This window comes from Hippichthys cyanospilos, chromosome 2 (assembly GCF_059441005.1).
Source record: "Hippichthys cyanospilos isolate Australia breed blue-spotted pipefish chromosome 2, RoL_Hcya_1.0, whole genome shotgun sequence".
NCBI classification, from domain to species: Eukaryota; Metazoa; Chordata; class Actinopteri; order Syngnathiformes; family Syngnathidae; genus Hippichthys; species Hippichthys cyanospilos.
The window spans coordinates 32,761,930-32,782,480 of record NC_142370.1 but is presented as its reverse complement, the minus strand read 5'-3'; the positions used below and the strand labels follow the sequence as shown (position 1 = coordinate 32,782,480).

Here is a 20,551-nt window from a genome sequence, read left to right as displayed (position 1 = left end):
AATAGTCTCGTAAGCGCTCCAAAACTTTTAACCGTGAAAAGCACTTTGAATGACCTTGTGTAATTAAAGCATTATATGGATAAAGTTGCATTGCCGTGTCTTGAATTTCGCTAGGCTTCTAGGCTAACCTACACTCGTGAACAATGGCTAACACCCAGCTAGCAGCTAATTTTTCCACTATATTTTATATATTTTGGTTTACGGTAAGCGCTGCAGCTTGGCTTTTCACTTTTGTGCATATTTACAGTAGCTTTTACCTCCGAATCCAAGAAAATTCATTTAATGGCAAGTTTATGCATGAATTAATGAATTAAAACTGGTACAGTTAGAAAAATATTTTTTATTCCCTACTGCACAAAATCAATCACTTCACTCAAAAATATTCACACAACAAATACGTAAATCATTCCAGAGCCTTCAAGATAAAAAGTTCAAGCTCAAAAAGGCTTTGACAGCAAAAATAAATAAATAATACTTGCAGTGAGCGGTCGGCAATACATTTTTACATGTTAATTATGCACACGGCGTTACTTTTACATTCAAAGGATCCAGCAGTGTTGTTTGCAATATTGCCATCATTTTGATCCAAAATATTAATATAATATAATATATTAATTAAGATCAAATACTTTGGCAATAATAATTTCCAAATGGTGTTTTTCTGCTATTTCAACTTTCACGTTTCACTGTATGACTTTGAAGACCGATGCGTCAATATAAAACGAGACGTTCTCGCGCTCCAGAAATCAAAAACAGTTTCGATTGTTTCACCGTCCTCCGCAATTCCCAACAACAACAAAAAAAACTTGGATGGGGTCAGTCCAATTGAAAATCCCCAACTCATTTAATCCCAGCGGTTCCAACGCTGGCAAGTGTCCAAGAAGTTCAAGGCCGCTAGAGGTCGCCAAAACGTCAGCAAAAAGCTGCTCTTGTTTTGAGTGTGTTCAAAATTTCTTTGGGGCGAAGAGCAGCGCAGGTGAACGCCTGGCGACCTCTGCCAACTTTGAACGAGCACCGTAGGAAAAAAACAAAAAACCGCACAGCTAAAACACGCCATAAAATATCAACTTATGTAACTGTCATTTTTAATACGACCCCTTTCTTGAGCAGTCCGCATTCAAAATCGAGCAGAGCAGTGAAAATACGCACAAGTGGAGAGCCGGTCACTGCAAACCGTAACGTTAAAGTTCCTTAACGGATGCTTTCAAAATTCTGCATCGAAATATCCAGTGACGAGCAGATCCCAAACTCCTAAAACTGGAGACCTGGTTTTGGATACGACGGAGTCTTTCTAAGCGTGTTGAACCAACCTGCTCATTTTCTGATCACCTCCATTTATAGGACATCCAGAGCGTGGCAAACAGCAGGTTGGCGCTCAAGCTGACGAACAAAAGCGCCATCCACACTCGCCGTGCAGTATCTTTGCAAGAAGAAAAAAAAAGAAAGAAATATTAGCTGTTAAGATTCCTTTGAAGTACAAGGAAGCACTCACTTGCGTTCGGCAATACACTCGAGGTGCGTTCAATGACCACATCCACAGAATGATAATTACAAACATAAAAAAAAAAAAAAAGGAACGACGAGGACGTGGAAACATTTTACTTTTTTTTTTTTTCTGACCAACCACAATAATAATTCAACACTGGTGACGCACAATCCGGGCAAGAATGTTGATTTTAAAATCAATTCACTTTGTTCCTATTCATGTTGATTGTTTTTATTCATTTTAGAATTGAACTCTTCTTTCCTCTTGACCTACGTTAGAATTAAAACTTTAGAACTTATTTGTTTGAACAGAATTATATTGAAGGTGATTTTTCACCAGGGATTTGGCACCCCCTAGTGTCCAGCACTAGTAAGCCCAATGATTTAGACCTGGGCAATACAACAACAAATTCTTGATTTTCTTAAATCGTATAAAGATTTCAATCAATTTTAATGGAAGGATAAACCAAACAAAACGTTTATTTGAAGGTTTAATTTACTTAAAAAAAAAAACCTATTCAGACAAAAACAATCCTGAACAACATAATTTGCTTAAAAGGATAGTTCATTTATTCTAGCATGTTTAGCGGTAAAACAAATATTTTAAGAACTAAAATTCATTTACATTTAATATGTTTAAAAAGACTTTTTTTTATTTGCGTCATGTGAAAATGACATCACCTGTCCTCAAGCCTCAGGGAATGACCAATCATTACTCACCTGTTGGTCATGTGACATTCATAAACTGAACCGTGAGCGATTGGTCATTTGCCTTCAGTTTAAGGGACGTCATTTTCATTGAATATGAAAAATAGTTATCAAATTAACTCATTCAATTCCAATAAATGTCACTTAAAATTTAAGAGTCCAGACATTCAATCCCAGATATATATTTTTTCCAATATTTTCTTGTTAGTTCAAAGTAGTGTCTAAAAATGGCAGCCTTGCAGCCGCATGAATCAAAAATTATTCGCTTGCATTGCTTGACCTCTCAATCTTAATTTTACGGCGTTTCCAATTTTTCTGACTTCTAACGTCTGTAAATAAATCAAGCGCGCGTGAAGGTTTGAGAGCTTACTTTGCGAGCTGGCCCTGGTCTCTGCCGATCTTGCCGTAGCGTCAAGCAGCGATGTCGAAGATCCCGACGTGCTGCTGGCTTTTCCCTTCACGCTGCCGTCTTCATGAATCGAAGTTAAATCTGCGAGACGTAAAGTTTCTTACACACGTCTCGTCTTTTTCGCAAGTGGAGGTAAATCTGTATTTAAAAGTCATTGTCAGGATCTAAATAAGGTCAAAAGGCTCTGGTACCATCTGTGGGGCTAACGCGTTTATCTTTGACCACGAGTAATTCTAAACTACTTACCGCTCTGGCTCGGAAAAAAGGCCATGCCCGGTGAAAAGCGTCCACTGTAAACGGAGGTCTGGTCCATGTGCGGGACAGGCGACGGGGAGACCGGCGGCGACTTGAACACGGATGCTGTCTTGGCGGGTTTCGGCTTGGGGCTGCTAAAGTTGAGACGGGCCGGGCTGATGAGAGGACGGGTGTGTCTGTCTGAACCTGAGCTGGAAGTCGCCGAGCCGTCCAGAGAGGGAGTTGCCGACAGTCCGGGCGATGATGGCCGACTCCAGGACTTCATTGAAAAGTAGTCTGTGGTAAACGGGGATTTAGAAATACATGTATATACACGAATCTTGTAGGAGTGCCCCAAGAGCTGTGCTTCCTAACGAAACTCACAAGCTGTATGTGTATGTATGTGTATGTATGTATATATATATATATATATATATATATATATATATATATATATATATATATATATATATATATATATATGTATAAATCTTGTAGGAGTGCCCCGAGAACTGAGCTTCCTTACGAAAACTCACAAGCTGCGAGATGAGACGCAGGGACGGGTAACGAGATCTCAGGGTATCACGTTTTATTAAAAATGATATGACATTATTAATTGTTTTCACCTGCCTTCTTAGTTTTGGTCATGTGACACTCATAAGCTAAGTCATGATTATTAGTGACCAGATCCATCAGCAAAGGCTTAAAGTCAGGTCAAATATTTTCGTCACAGTTCTTTGCAGTCCCAGTTGTGGAAACACATGATCCTGATTCATAACGCATTTTTGGAATAAGATTTTTGAAAATGACATCACACTTACCCGCAGCTCAGGTATCAATCAATAAGAGATCTGCTTGTGAATGTCACGTGATCTAACTCAACAAACAGGTGCGCCGTGATTGGCTGTTGCGTGAGTCCCATCCCATATGGAAATATTTGGTTTCAAAATCAGTAAGCTCTGCAAAGAGGACTATATTTGATCATTGAGGGTATTGCATGTAAATACCTGAGGGAGGGGATTCTTTGTAGACTGAAGCCGGTCTGCTTCCACTGAACAAGTAACCTGAATCTGAAAAAAAATGATACTTTTGTTTTTAAACATTCATTTTCAGCAGTTGTTGGTGATTTGCCTGTCTCCGTTTACATTAACAAGGTTTTTAAGTGAACTGGACAAATTGAGCTGGTATCAAAATTTTGGTCTTTCACGCCTCCTAGTGGCAGAAGATTATGAATACAGCCTTGGGAAACCGTGGACCAGGGGTGTCCAAACTGGGTCCTCCAGGGTGGATATCCTGCATGTTTTCCAGGTTTCTTTCCACAACACAACTGGTTCCAATGATCGGCTCATCTGCGGGCTCAGCGGAAGCTTGATAACGATCTTGAATATTTGAATTAGGCGTTCAAGAGGATGGAAATATCAAAAAGCTGCATATAGTATATAATGGCCCTCGAGGACTGGATTTGAACACCCCAGGTCGAAATTGCAGTGGATTGTTTCTGAAACATATCAGGTTATTTATTTATTTATTTTTTTGCGGAGCGGTTTTGTGAAAAACTAATTTCCGACTGGAAAAAAAAAGATCTACAAAATTAGGAAGTTACTCCTGAAAGACAAGGAGCAGGAGCAATTTCCTAATTTTGTGGGTCATTTTTTTTTGTTTGCCGGTTAAAACCTGAAGCAACATTTTTACTGACCAACAATAACAACATTATTATTTTATCATCAATAATAAAAAATATTAACATTAAATGCATCAATGGCCTTTTTTGTCGGAGTTGAAAATGACGGAGTGCATTTGAATGCACCGTACGGCTAATGGTCACGTTAGCAGCCATCGTAGATCAGAGATTGAATATGAATGCGTTAATGTTGGAAGATCTGTAATGTGATGGGTGCCAATTTGGGATAAAGTCATCACGAGGATGTGTCAAGCTAAACCAAACAGTGTAATATTTTGAGTAGCAATTTAAAAACTGTTACTTTTCCCCTTAAACTTAACTACGATCTTTTTTCACAGGCATTTACAGAAATTCCCACGTTCCTACTGCGCTAGCGTGGATGAGTGATACACGACGGGGGAATTCCGACTTGGGACAAAACTTTGCGCCGGGAATAGAACCCTTCAAAACCGTGAACTTAATATTGAAACGGAAAGGAGTCATCGGTGCCAAAAGTACCGTTTGCGGCGAAGCTGGAAATGGTGCCGAGGCAGAGGGCGTTCTTGAGGCGGCTCGGTAGAGAAGACAGCGACCCCTTGGCTTTCGGGGGGGACTTCTGCTGATTTATCAACTTGGAGATGTTGGGGGGAGGCGAAGGGATGAAAGAGCGGATCATTTCGGGAGTGAGCAAGGCGGGCTGGTCGCTTAGGGAGCGCATGGAGGAATCTGTCAGGTTCCTGCAAAACAAGAGGAGTGACAGTCTAATAATGGGCAACTCGAATCATGAGGAAAAAAAAGGACATGAAAGCAACTGCAAGAACTGAGTTGAGAGCAAAACTTCTTTTGCAAAATCATTTATTTCACCTTTAAATAATTAAATAATTATTTTAAATAATTTATATTTAAATTTTTTTTTTTTTAATTTTATTTAATTTATATTTAATATTTAAATATATATATATATATATAAATATACACACATACATATATATATATATATATATATATATATATATATATATATATATATATATATATATATATATATATATACTATATATAAATATACACACATACATATCCATACATATCTCTATATATATATATATATATATATATCTATATATCTATATATATATATATATATATATATAGTATACACACACGTGTATATACAGTATACACAGTATATATATATATATATATATATATATATATATATATATATATATATATATATATATACATACACACACACACACACACACACACACACACACTCACACAGTTTTTTTTTTTTTTTTTTAAGTTTGGCTGAGGGAGGTCCAAAAAATTACAAAGTAATGAATTACAATAAGTGCCCTAGTATTTAAATAATCAATCACTTTAGTAACTAAAGTAATTGATTACTCTAGTACTGAATTACGTAAAATAATCTATTTTAGTCTATTTTGCACCAGCCATTTTTAGACACACCTTTAGCAAAACAATGAAATATGTACCGGGGATTGTATGTCTGTACTCTTAACATAATAAAAATACACCATTGGGATTGAATGGGTGAATACTGAAGTTAAAGTTCATTCACTACACTCTCCGTCTTTTCACGTAAGATCATTTGTCTTACTTCCTGTGAGGACAAAGCCTGAACCAGTACATTGACCCTCAGAGGGATATCAGAAACTTAAATAAATAGTCTTGAATTTTGACTTACTTATTGTGACTCCACTTTTCTAGTAGGAAATTTTAACATGAGAAATTTTGGCCACAATTTGGACAATTTTAGCGTTGTGCCATGACAAAATTCCAAAAGTTCATAATTAGTGCGTGGTTCAGAAATGAATCTAAACAATCACACTAGTGCTGTGAATCATTTGACTTGAGAGGATGAAGACGATACTAGTACGGAGTTGAACGGCTTCTCAAGAGGCTTTTCACGGCAAATGTTTTATCCAACGGCAGCAGAGAAGATGCTGCAGCTGTCGAGCAGCAAGGCAGCACTTGCGCATGCAGCAACTTGGCGCAATAAAGCCGAGTGAGACGGTTAGCGGCAGTTAAGTTTGGCTTCGGTGAAAAGATGCCCATCGGTGCGTCAAATAACTATTTGAGCAAAACAGCTTTCCATACAAAAAAGGACACGTGCTTACATGAGCCGTTTATTAAATATTCACAGCAAAAAAAATCCTACAAAGGCTTAAATAACAAGATTACAAACAATTCCAAACAGGTGAAAAATAGGAAAGATCTTTAAAGCACGGGTCATCAACGTTCTTGGGTTGGTGATTAAGGGAAAAACTACAAGTTTGATTTCCAGTTCGAAATTACTTTCATTGTTATTAAACCCTTGTGCAGGATTTTGACCATTTTGGGATCATTTCCTTCCACATCGCCCTTGCAGTATTTTAGCACACTCCTGCTAGTGTGATAATTAAGAATTTGGCCATTTTGAACTTTGAAAATTCCCATCTGGGTGAAATTTCAGCTCCTTTGCGCCTTTCCCTTTGATGTGAAATCCCTTTTATGAAGGGACCAAAAGAATAGACAAAATAAACAATTGTGATTACTCACAATCATGATTTTACAAGATTAATTGGAAAAAAAAACCAATATGAAAGCCTTACCTCCATTTCCGTCAAGCTCTGCAAGAGCTTATATTTTCGAACGATCCCTAGGAATTCCCAAAGGCCAATCGCTGGTAAGCATTCAGAAAAAATGCCCGCCTTCCATTCATGCGACGAATGGTGCTTGCCAGCATGGTGTTGATGACCCGTGCTTGAGACTTTTTGGACACTTCACCGGCTCCTATCTGCTACTTGGTCTATCTCCAATGAGAATAGCTTTTAACTTCAGGTAAATAAAGTGTAAATTCAAAATGAATTTACTGCAGGCCGCAGGACACAGCAGCTGCAGGTCTCAGAGCGTTCTTCTTTGCTGTGTGTAATTTTAACATTTTCTTTATCGAGAATACTTCATTTTCACTATGTCCATTAGGGCCGCAAAATTAATGGGATTTTAATCGCGATCACGATATTGGCTGCCCCAAGTAATTAAGATCATCCTCGGCGATATGAACATTTAAAAAGTCAAGAGCTTTATATGTATGACAAGTCAAATCGTGCGCTTTGTTATCCTACCAGCAGGGGGCAATGTTTGACCAAAGCTTCTGCTTTTCTCACCCTAATATATTATTTACCAGCGTGAAATGGCGTTGAGTTTCTCACCTGATTTCTAATCTATACAGTGCTAACTGTCAATTGAGACCAAAAAATGGCAAAAATTGGAAGAAATTTGTGTTGAAATGACCGAATATGACATTTTGACGGCTAATTGATTCAAATTTGCTAAATAAATGGGCCTAGTTCTAGGTAGGCTTCATTTTTTTTAATTGTTTTGCACTCAGCAAATAAGTTAGCTGTGTTGCCCCGTGTACCAAATATTTTGCCATGTCTTGGGGGGTGAACTTGTTTTAATGATTATTTACTTTATTTATTTATTTTAACCCTAACCCTTCTTATTATTTGTAAGTACCAAGCGTCGAAGCCTTGTTTACTGCTTGGTTAAAAAAAAGGGCAATAAATAGACATGTCTGACCAAACGTTTGATGAATAATCGCGATTTAGAATCGTGATTTCAATATTGAGCATTATAGTTGTGATTATTATTTTGTCCATAATCGTGCAGCCCTAATGTCCATTGGACTTCACATAATGTTCAGGATCATTGGTACAGTGCATTTAAAAAAAAACATTCACTACATTAGTAAAACACAAACAAGTTTGGCATATGATGCTGTGGCTACACTCGAAATAACAGTAGTGCTTCAAAAGACGCGTGCTTAACACATACAACATCCCAAATAAGACTAGATTCACACTGCAGGGCTTAAAGCTCAACTCCGATTTATTTATTTATTTATTTTGTCAAATCCGATTTTTTGGGGTAAACTTGTTCACATTTCCAAATAAATGCATGCGCATTGAGGACAGTGTGACGTCGCAGACAACGGGCATGCTTGACGTTAGTGTTTACAGACGTAAATAAATGGCGATGTTAAAAATCCTGTCATACCGATATTATATTAATATTTTTAAATTTGTTAAACTTAAGGAGTAAATTATACTGAAGAGGGGACGGGTGTAATTTTTTTCTTTGCCATGACCTTTTTCAACGTAGAATTGTGACGTTTGTCGCTTGCTTGTTACGTGCGAGTAGGATGAATTCGACAAGGGTGTTCAAACTAAAGATTGCATAAGTAACGGATTTAGTAACACGTACACGAGTGGCCTGGATCGCATTCGGAAAAGGAGGAAGAAAAAGAGATGTGTGTCCTCCACACTACCACCATTTAAAAAATAACATAAAACATTAAGAAAAAATAATCGGAATTGGGTCACTTGAAGTTGCAGTGTGAACCTAGCTTAAAATCAGTTGAAATCAATGTTTCCCAACCTTTGAGCCAAAGGAATAAACTCGTAACACAACACCAAACAAAAATGCTAACACAAACCTGACTTGGTTTCAATTTAGCCCTAAAGTTTGAAATCTGGGCACCAGTTCCACAAACTCCAGTTCTGTTTTTAGGGTTTTCTCTCTTCAACACAGCCGAATTCCAATCATTAGCTCAGATAGATGAACAAAACGTATAATGCAATTTATCATGTCATTTCCAGGCAGATTTTGTGACATTTGTTTATAGGCTGCTGCACTCTGGTTGGGAATCATTGCCTCGGATTGAGAGTTGGATAGTTGACATCAAATCAAGCAAGTTGACAGTGACAAAGGCTGAAGTAAAGGCACACACCAGCCAAAAGAGCCGCTGTAGGCCGCTGGAAATTTGGAAAACTTGTACTAGCTGGACACACATTGTTGGCCTGGGTGGTATAGCCAGAAATTACAATCTCAATTTTCTTCAATCGTTCTGTGCTATTAAGTCTTAAATGGAAGAAATTAACTCCTAAAAAAAAAATATATATATATATATATGTGTGTGTGTGTATATATATATATATATATATATATATATATATATATATATATATATATATATATATATATCTGTGTATATATATGTGTGTGTGTGTGTATATATATATATATATATATATATATATATATATATATATATATATATATATATATACATACATATATATATATATATATATATATATATATATATATATATATATATATATATATATATATATATACACACACACACACATATATATACACAGATATATATATATATATATATATATATATATATATATATATATATATATATATATACACACATATATATATACATATATGTGTGTGTGTATATATATATATATATATATATATATATATATATATATATATATGTATCAATAAACAAATATAAATAAATAGTGACTTTAAATGAGTTCATAGATTGTGTATAAATTGCTTTGAGGGATTTATTTAGCCATTTTAGCAGTAAAAAGTTGATACTAAGCCGATAATTAATTTTAGAACGAAAGCTACCTTTAAAGATACTTTTTACTAGCCGTCGACAGAAAACGACTTCCTCTGCGCGCAAGGCTCGGGTAACAATCAATCACGGCTCAACTGTCGGTCATGTGACATTGGCAAGTGAACGGGAATTGACTGGTCGTTACCTGAGCCTTTAGCATGTAATGTCATTTTAGGTACACAGAGTGATAAAATGTGTAAAAGCACTAATTGTATGAAAAATCATTTAGCATTCAAAGTCAATTCATTCAATCCCAAAGACGTAATTTAACATTTTCCAGAGTCCAGCATTACATCCCTGGTACCTATTTACGCATATATTTTTCAAATAAGTGATTGAGTCTAAAAATGAAAGCTGAAAGCTTTTTATTGCTTTTACTGTCCTTGACTCTAACTTGTCCATACAACGGTTCGATATTTTTTTTAAGCACGCATATCTTATCAAGTGCCCAGTGAGCATATTGATTTTTTCCTATCTATGAAAAAAAAAAAAAGACTCCGCACATTGGCTGGTGTGTGGAAGACAGAATGATCAGACAGTAATGGCTGCATTCCAACATTTAACAATCAGATGGTGAAAAAGAAAAGAAAAACAAACTGCTATGTGCCTATTTAGAGCAACAAACCAATTCCTTTTCCAAAAAGACTTTCGACGCTGATCTTTCAAAAATCGCCATTGCGAAACTACGGTGCAAAATTATATCAGCAGCGATTTCTCAACTTAATTCTAGAACTTGACTAATATGCAATAAATACTTCAAAATGAAAAGTCGTCCATTGAGGAAAGCATCGTCACAGAATGTTTAAAAAAAATTGCTATTACAACGATACGTTTTTTTTTCTTCGTTTCACAAATACTGACGTTAATTGCACGGAAGAATTTAGCGTTTCCCACTGTTTTATAGATACAATTTTTGTACACTATTTGAATATTAGCTTGAAGTTATTTATGGTTTAACTATGATTAAAATGGTGCAATATGTGAATTTTCTTGATTCAAGAAAAAAAAAAGAGATTTTATAGCTTATAGTGACCTAAAAAGTAAAAGAAAAAAAATGCTACAAGTTTTAAAATAAATGTGTGCGTGGTTACATTTAAAAAATACAACCGGAGCTGCATTTTTAATAGTAGCAACACGCGACAAACTAGTTTGCGCAGTAGTGTAAAAATACTGCATGTCTTCACAATCATTTACTAACATAATTAGTAGGGATGCAGCAAAATTTGGGCCCCCAAAAATCCATCCATCCATTTTCGGGAGACGCTTTATCCCCTCGGGGGTCGCAGGCTTGCTGGCGCCTATCTCAGCTGGCGGGGGACACCCTGAACTGGTTGCCAGCCAATCGCAGGGCACGCAGAGACGAACGACCGTTCACCCACCCAATCACACCTAAGGACAATTCAGTATGGCCAATTCGCCTGCCAGTGTGGGAGGAAGCCGGAGTGCCCGGAGAGAACCCACGCGGGCTCGGGGAGAACATGCAAACTCAACACAGGAAGCCCGGAGCCAGGTGGATTCTAACCGGGACCCTTGAACTGTGTGCTATTCACTGCGCAACCAAAAATGTTTGCTGTAAAATGGTATAAAAAAAACATTTTTCGGTTTTGAGTCAAAAGATAAATAAAACCAAAAAAGAACGTGCCTGAAAAGGGCTTTATTGCTAGCTGCTAACTCCGTATGAAAATAAATGTCAGAATAGTGTGACTTTCCTATTTAATGGTCCATCTAATTAAGTAAATAGGCTTCTGCCTTTTGTTGTGGTGTTTGTTGGTATGTCAATGAATTAAAAAAAAAAAAATAAAGAAGAAGCCTGCCTTTGCTTTTAATACGTCGTAACAACTACAAAAAAATGTAGCACATTCAAATGTGTCCCCTTTAACTGGCGTTAAACAAGAATAACACTCACTGTCGCAGTGTTGATTCATTTTTTTTCTTCTTTTTTTTCCCATCAATTATTTGCAGACTTGTGCAGGACGCAGCTTGTGGCGGGAAAAGTTTATTATAATTCCTGTGCATCCCTAATAATTAGTGCTGTTCCTTTAATTGTTTAATATTGAAGAGCCAGAATTATTTTTAGACAAATGTTCACTATCGCATGTTTTAAATTGTATACAACTTTGGGTTACGTGGCCGCTTTACGAACGGAACTCCAAAAGCGAGGACTCTAGTTTACCAGCTATTTATTTAAATATGTTTTGTTTTTTCCACGTGATGATGCGGTGACGCAATAATCAAACAAGTTTCAATTTGCTATTTCTAAGTACTATTTGTAAAAACACAGAATACTCTCCACCATCACCATTAAAGGTTGATGCTAAGGTCCCTTTGTCTCAAATTTTTCGGCGTGATTCCGGTTGTTAAAGATGAAAAAATGAACATGTGGCAGCAAGTGCAGCCGAAGCACATCAGCGCCGAGTTTCTGACCTTGGATATCCGCCTCTTCGATGACTCAGGGGATTGCGCGTGGCGGCGGCGGCGGCGAAGCAGACGAGGCAACAGAGCGCCGCCGTGACGCGCGCGGCGGTCCAGCTGCGCGCGTCAGCCTCGGCGTGCGCTGCCAGCAGGTGGCAGCACAAAAGCAGGAACCACAGCACCGAAGACACAATGTCGATTCTCCTCAACCTGACGATCGCACCGGAAAAATGATTGATTTTAACTCCTCGGACGGACATCCGCACATGAGCGCCACTTACCTAGCGGCGCCGGCTAATAGGAGACCAAAGAGGCACGACGACAAGCCCGCACAAACGACCGCCGTTTGATTAGCTCGTCCGAAGAACCACAAGAGCTCGGCGTACTCTGTGATCGGAGCGGAAAGTGGGAGGAGCTCCAGCAGGCTCCGCCATGCTTGCGGGCCTCCGTCGTTGCCTTTGTTAGCAGCGGACGCATTTTGGGCGCCGGGCTGGAGAGGGGGGAGTCCCTCCTTTGCCGTCTGGCGCTCGGGCGAGAAGAACGTGGCGAGCAGGAAAGCACATATGAGAAAAGACAGGCATCTGAGGAGGATGACTGCCAGAGGGCAGGATGCGGAGAGGGAGCCCTGCGGAAACATAGCGCAAGGCTCAAAATAAGCGCTTTCGCGTCGCTGTTTGCAGAGGTAATTTTGGACTTCCTGCTTGATATAAATACACGGGGTCCCTCAAATGAGAACCAAGCTGGAAGGTCCCAAATGGTTTTTAAAAGAAAACTACTTTGTGTTCAATACTGCGGGGGTTTGTAAGAATTATTCCATGATCTGGACGGATGATTCGCTTCACGTGCTTTGTGGATTGCTTGGCGGGAAAAAATGTGAAGGATGCATGAAGGATGCATGTTTAATTCATATTGCACATTGGCTGTCGGAGGAGGGGCAATTGTGTCAATTGATCATGTTAATTCAGTGGTGTCAAACAAATTTTTATTTTGGGCCGCATTATAGTGATAGTTTCTGTCAGAGGGCCTGTGAATTCAAATACATTTTAAGTGTGTTGATCACACATTTACCAAGATTTGATATCAGAAGCCGGCAAAAACAGTTCAAAAGAGATTTGGAGAATAAGATAATGTTAGTTTTTCTTCCCCCAAATTTTTAAAAGTTAAAGACAACTTGCAATTTTGGTATTTTAGTCAGAAACCTGAAGTCAAATCAGCATTTCAAGGGCCACAAAAAGCGAGGTGGCGGGCCGGATCTGGCCCCCGGGCCTTGACTTTGACACCTGTGTGTTAATTGCATGAATGGGAAGACTTCAGCAACATGGGGTGAAACAAGTACGTGAGTAACGAGGGTGCTTAAAGGGACACTGTGTAAGATTTAGACCGTTTTTCATTAAAAAGGAATATATTAAACAATTATAAATATCAAAAACTTGCAGATAAACGTGTTTTTAATGACCAACAGTATGTTTTAAATATAATCATAGGCCGAGTTCTCATTAAATTATAATACGTGGGGGGTGGCACTCCTCCGGAGGCTGCCGTGTCTGTTATAGCTACAGAAATGGTAAATGCAGCGCCTCCTGCTGTTTGCAATGAAAAACGGTTGAAATTGTACACATTGTCCCTTTAAACTATGGGATTTTTGGTATTCCTGTGTTTATAATTGATGCCCACCAATATAACACTAAAATAATGAAACACACCTCCAACGCTATTACGTTGACCTACTTCAAAATAAACACAAAATTTGATGCCAATGCTGGAACGCTTTTGTTTTGAAGTGTTTCCTCCGAACAGTGTTTGCATTTTGATTAGCTTGACTTGTCATTGTGACTCAAATATCTGAAATTATCATCAGTTATTATCAATTATTATCACGAATGAAAAAAAAATGGTGGTAATAAAAACAATCGCGATTATTTTTGCACTATGTCTCAAAGCCATCAAGTCTTTACCACCTTTCAAAAATCATATTCAATTGACGATAAAGGAACTACCAATCTGTTACATTGTCATTGTGGGAAACGGCAGAATATGCTGCTAACAAGTAAGAAATGTAATTACGTCTTTGTTGTTTAACCAAGTTTGTTAAACATGTAAATAGAGTTTAAAAAAAAAACATACTGGATAGGCATTGGACTCTGAAGCGTTGTGCAAATTCACACTTTGTTTTTCCGGTAACATTCCCTCCTGGCAAATCTGCACATACGTTTATGAAGCCCTTTAGCGATTCTTGTGTGCGTCTGAGATGATTGCTGAGCAGCACGGTCCTAAGTTGGCGGTTCTGATATTTGATGTAATAATCCACAGCTGCCTGACACGGCCTGCACAGCTTATAGTGCTCCTCCAGGTGACATTTGTAAGCGTCGATCTCCTCATCATATTTGCCCTACAGAATCGAGAAGAAAAGATTACTCTCGCCGGACATGACGGCGGCAGATCGAGCGATTTAATACGCACGTCATCCTTTGGGATGAAAGAAGCAAGCAGCTTGATCTTAGTTGACTGGTTGTGATTGCACTTCCTGCAAAGGAGCATCTTGGAGTTCACCCATTGCATGGTACCAAGAGTCACTTGCGTAGGAATGCTGCCAAACACTCCGTGGTTCAGATCCTCTGTGTACTGGGCCGGAATGGGCTTGTTGTAGTCCCCGTTCTAATATCAAGGCAAACAAACGTTTAGCTACGGAGAATTGACACATTCTACTTCTTGTGCAATCAATCATGAAGATTGAGGCGAAACTTACGTCCTGGAAGCCATTGTACTGGTCACAGCTGGGACAATCCCAACAATTCCTGTTGCCATATGGAACTATTGTGTCCTGATTGCAGAACCAGCAGTTCACGGTGGCATTCAAAGGCTTTTTCCTGCAAATTGATGAGTCTGTTTTGAATCATTGCACACGAACGGATACATGATGCAAACTCATTAAAAAAAAAAAAAACACCATATCGAAATCAGTCATTTAGATACAGCAACATTGCATCATGCATGTTCAAATACTTTTGCTGGTTGTGTTGACACGAGGGGGATAAACAATCGTGCCATGTTGTTACCTATTAGCAAGCTTGTAGATAATAGCGCCGCCGGTCAAGAACGCTGTAGCGCTGCACAACACTTGAGGGTAGAGTTGTATAAGGTCCTTGAGCGTCTCCATTGCAAGAACGGGAAAACTGGTTGCGGGAATAAATAACTAATTTGTTTACTTGTAAAAACCGTCAACATTCATGGAAAAAACAGAATCAAAACGCGGCAAGTAAGCCTGTCTTTGTCTACGCCCATGTGCCGGAAACGGAAACACGTCATCTCTAGGACGCGTCCTAATATGAATCTGCTAAATTATTATTTAAAATCGCATACGCACTCAAGGAAGTTTTTTAAAATATTCGTCGGATTTATTTTTTTGTATTCGAATTAATAAACCACTAAAACCATCATTTCGCGTGTTTCGATGAAATTCGATGTATTGTGAGGCATTGGGGAAAAAATTTGAAAAATAACAGCAACTCTACTCCTAAATGTCTTTTTTAGCATAACTTAGGAACGAAAATAATCCAAAATGTGAAGATACTTTCGAGAACGGCGTGCTTAATCAAAACACAATTAATGGTCACTTATAAGCTTGCAAAAAACGTTTATTTAACAAACATGATGCAGTTTACCTTCAAGTAAAAAAAAAAAACTTGAGGTAAAACGTGGTTGAACTGCTAACAAACATAAACAACAGCATATGAACATCAACCAAAACAATATGAGCATCAAGTATCAATATTCGACAATTATTCCGGAACTCGGGAGTGAGAATTTGAAACGAACGTCTCACAGCTCAAAAGTCTCCACTTTGCCTCCTACAGCGGTGAAAATTGGTAGGCGTACTCCAGCGAGCCGGTGCCCATATTGGGGTACACCTGCGGTATCACTTCTCCGCCCCGCTGCACCAGAACCGGCTGCGGATGGTAGACTGGGCCATACTGGGTCGGCATGTAGTAGTTGCTCCCAGCAGGGTAGTCGCTGTGCTGCACGTGGTAAAACCTCGGTTGGTGCACGCTCCAAAACGGGCTCACGTACGGCGCCGGGTTGTTCTGGGAGGTCTGACCGGAGCAGTCACCCTGGGCGCTGCCGCGCACCTTGGGGCGACGCCTCCGCCTGGGCTCGCTCTCGGTCGCTCTTTCGGCTCGGTCCAACATCCAGTAGTTGCCCTTCTCGCTCTCGCCGTAGCTCGCCCTTGGCACCTTGACGAAGCACTCTTTCAGGGACAAATTATGCCGGATGCAATTTTTCCAGCCGTGTTGGTGCTTCTGGTAAAAGGGGAACCTGGAGGTGATGTAATCGTAGATGCCGCTGAGAGTTTGCCTCTTGTCCGAAGTGTCGTTAATGGCCATGGCGATGAGATCAGTGTAAGTATAAGGCGGCCTTTTTTCCTCCTCGGCGCCGGCGACTTCGGGCTCAGGCCGGTTCGGGTTGATGCTGAGGTCCAGTGGAGATTTGTCCACCATGGCGACGTATCGTTGGCGTCCTTTGAATATTGAGCAAAGCAGGTTGACGACGCAGATGCCCCGCACTTGACCCTTCTTGTATGTAGCTATGATAACACTTAATTGTCACGTGATGATTTTCCCACGGCAATTAAGCGTGTGAACTGCATCTTCAAAGCTCTTCTTGGACCGAGTGATTTATTTTTTTGAAAGTACGTTTTAACATTTACAGTGGTGCAGGAAAAGTTTGCACGTACTGAATATATTCATATGTTGTAATATCTTTCTCATTGTGTGTGTGTGTGTGTGTGTGTGTGTGTGTGTGTGTGTGTGTGTGTTCAATACATCTGTATTGTGTTATCGTTTCTTTTGGAGATGGATTATTTTGTTTGAAAATTGAAAAATAACAAGACATCTGACCCCACAGCAGCGCTTCCCAATAAATATACTTTTTTGCAAAGACACACTTTTTCACTTGCTGGTTCATTAGGGACAAACTATGAAGTTTTATCGCTACAAATGACAAAACAAACGGACAAAAGTTCAATCTCTTAGTTAAATATGTTTTAAAATCACTATCAGGCATAAACAAAATGAAAACACGACTCTTAACAGGTCAAGTAGAATGCAGGGCACAGATTAGCAAACAAACCATCGATCGGAATTTTCCAAATATAAGTTACACTTTTTTTTCCCAAAAAATAAAGGTCAAAAATATGGGTGCATCCTATAAACAGCAAATTGAAACTTCACAGCTAATAGCACTTGTGTTATAGCTGAGGTTGTTACGGTGTTATTTTCAAGAAAAGAAGCAAGCAGGCTGAACCGCCGTCCGAGTCCATCTTTGTTCACGCGCAGGAACGTTACTAAAACAAAGAGTATCGCGTAAAGGTTATAATGTCTCATGCTTATTAGAAAACACGGAAAGATATTCCATTTGACTCGTTTATTAATTTCGGTCATAATGCATATACACACAATCATAAACTTATTTGAACAACAATGAATCGAGCCACGTGGGAAAATCAAGAACTGAGCGAATTCAGTTATTTTTACCTTACTGAAATTTATTGTGGGTTTTCAAAACGAACAACGGTCGAAATATTACACACTGTCACTTTAAAAGCCATTTGGGAAGTGTTTGAAACTTTATCATTGTAACTTTTCCTTTCGCTACGCAAGGACATTCCATAAGATGAAGCAACCATCGTGAAGTTCACCTTCATTTCCTCCATGTTTTCATTAAGGTGTTGAAAGACAATACCAGCCGTTGTCAAACAGGATATGTTATTTGTCGTTTTCGGTTTAAGACAACGCTAGATGGTCAAATCTAATAATACAACATGATTAGGAAATGATTGAAATCCTTTTTTTTTCCTTGCGTGCAAAGGAAGTGAAGAGATGATCATTTATAGCAATTTAGAATGTTTTTTTGATCTTTTTTGAAAGAAAATATTTCATTTTTCTATCATTATTTCAAAATGGTTAGCGATAAAGGGATACTGTCAAAGTTGTTTGCGGCAATATTGCGACTTTAGCACTTAAAGGGTTCAGATAGGATCGCTAAAGCAAATAAATAAATAAATATAGTCCAGTGTTTCCTCGTTTACGTTCCTTCTCAAAACCCGCTAAGTAGAATTTGAACTTTTTTTTTTCGCTCCTGTTACCTTTGACTTGTTTGACTTAAAACGAGGAAATTAGATGTGATGTGAACCAACAACAGAAAAGGTTTTGGTGATATAATTCCAATCGTGACGTATCGAGCGCCCAATGTATTTTTTGTTGTTGTTATGCGAGTGTTTTTTTTTTTTAAACTAGTGCTGCTGGTCTAGGTGACATTTGACATGAAGCCCACTTATTGTCATTCTTTTCTCATTTTCAATTGGTCCTTCTAAGCGTCCTGACTCGGCAGTGCAGCCTTAGGCGTCTGAGCTATGACCTTCTGACTTCCACACTGCTGTCAACATGAGTGTCTTGAATTCAAAAGCGAAATTGACATCTCCTTTTTGACCGGTGTAACATATTTTTCAAACGGGTTATTCCTGATGGAAGACAGAGATTATTTAAGCACTACATGCATACGTGCAGCATTGCAACAACCAGGCAGGTCCTAACACACCAGGCAAGCGGGTATGCCATTATTGGGGGTGAAAAAAAAAAAAGAAGTGTCCCAAACATTATTGAGCCATAGCACTCATTTTGAAAGAAAGTTTTGGGAAACTGTTACCTTGTGTGCTCTTGTAATAAATCGGAATTTCAAGTTTTTAGCTACAGTCAAGGGATGGAAACAGGAAGGGATAACAGAACAGTTACTGTATAAGTTTAATCATTTAAGATTTGATTAAGTAAATATGTGTACTGCGGTGATCTTTATGTCAAATATGTAAAGTATAAATATATCCTTTTCTCATCTATAACAATCTTGGTACCCACATACACCTGCATGAAAATTCCTGGGGGTTGGGTGTTCGATTTTGCAGATTTCAGTTTTCGCAACGGATTTTCGGTTCCATTAAGCGCAAAAAAAAAAAACGCGGAAACAACGTAAATACGTAAATATATTTCTTATTAAATACATACCTCAAACAAATGAAGTGATGTAGCTCATTTCCCGGGTCAACCATGATGATGATTCTGCTCCCCCTCGCTCTCTATCTCTCTGGAAAATAAAAATACATTACAGTATTGTCTGAAACACCTTTGAACCCAGATGAATTCTTGACCACCTCCGTCCATCCATCCATCCATGTATTATCTATCTATCTATCTATCTATCTATCTATCTATCTATCTATCTATCTATCTATCTATCTATCTATCTATCTATCTATCTATCTATCTATCTATCTATCTATCTATCTATCTATCTATCTATCGCTAGCTAGATTGCTATATATACAGTAGCTGTCTATCTATCTATCTATCTATCTATCTATCTATCTATCTATCTATCTATCTATCTATCTATCTATCTATCTATCTATCTATCTATCTAGCTAGCTAGCTAGCTAGATAGATGGCTAGTTCTCTAGCCAGCTTGATCTCGAACAAGCTTCTTTTTAAACTGCTTTATCTATCTATCTATCTATCTATCTATCTATCTATCTATCTATCTATCTATCTATCTATCTATCTATCTATCTATCTATCTATCTATCTGTCTGTCTGTCTGTCTGTCTGTCTGTCTGTCTGTCTGTCTGTCTATCTATCTATCTATCTAGCTATCTAGCTAGCTATCTAGCTAGCTATCTAGCTAGCTATCTTTTCATTAATCATTTGTAATTCTAACCAGCAGAGGGCAGCAGACTGTCACTGATCAGGCTTGCACAGGTCTCAAAAGCTGGAAAAAGGAAAAAGAAGCTGATGTAGCTAGTTTATGAATAAAGTTCACCTTATATATCTCTTTATTTTTCTAAAACAGAAGTTGTACTGGATTATTGCAATATTTTGGACATTTTTCCGAAGGAATTTCTGGAAAGAAAAAATAAGGATTACCTTTGTTCTTTCATTCATCGATTCCCTGTCAGACGAGGGAGACGCATTAAAAAAAGTCCTCTTTTTTATTTCGTGTGTCATTTCGTGTGAGTCATGAGAAGAAAAAAAAAATCCCTGTGGTGACTTTATAGTTAAGGTTGGTAAACAACTTCTAAACACTTGCCACTGTGAGG

At 38.4% G+C, this 20,551-nt stretch overlaps 2 protein-coding genes across 2 annotated transcripts; both read right to left on the bottom strand.

The window, feature by feature from the left end:
- Positions 1–320: 320 nt before the first annotated feature.
- tmem201 (transmembrane protein 201) lies at positions 321–15,681 on the bottom strand. Its single transcript, XM_088404329.1, has 11 exons — positions 15,465–15,681; positions 15,155–15,275; positions 14,869–15,063; positions 14,618–14,797; positions 12,690–13,033; positions 12,421–12,618; positions 5,016–5,233; positions 3,844–3,906; positions 2,849–3,133; positions 2,564–2,683; positions 321–1,420 (listed from the first exon to the last, which is right to left on the bottom strand). Exons 1-11 carry the CDS (start codon positions 15,563–15,565, stop codon positions 1,326–1,328), a joined length of 1,920 nt encoding a protein of 639 aa, XP_088260455.1. The 5' UTR covers positions 15,566–15,681; the 3' UTR covers positions 321–1,325.
- A 388-nt stretch (positions 15,682–16,069) lies between these two features.
- Positions 16,070–20,039, bottom strand: LOC148428308 (uncharacterized). The gene is made up of 2 exons (XM_088408371.1): positions 19,464–20,039; positions 16,070–16,924 (listed from the first exon to the last, which is right to left on the bottom strand). The coding sequence occupies exon 2, from the start codon at positions 16,902–16,904 to the stop codon at positions 16,257–16,259; it is 648 nt and encodes a 215-aa protein (XP_088264497.1). The 5' UTR covers positions 16,905–16,924; positions 19,464–20,039; the 3' UTR covers positions 16,070–16,256.
- Between the last annotated feature and the right edge of the window lie 512 nt (positions 20,040–20,551).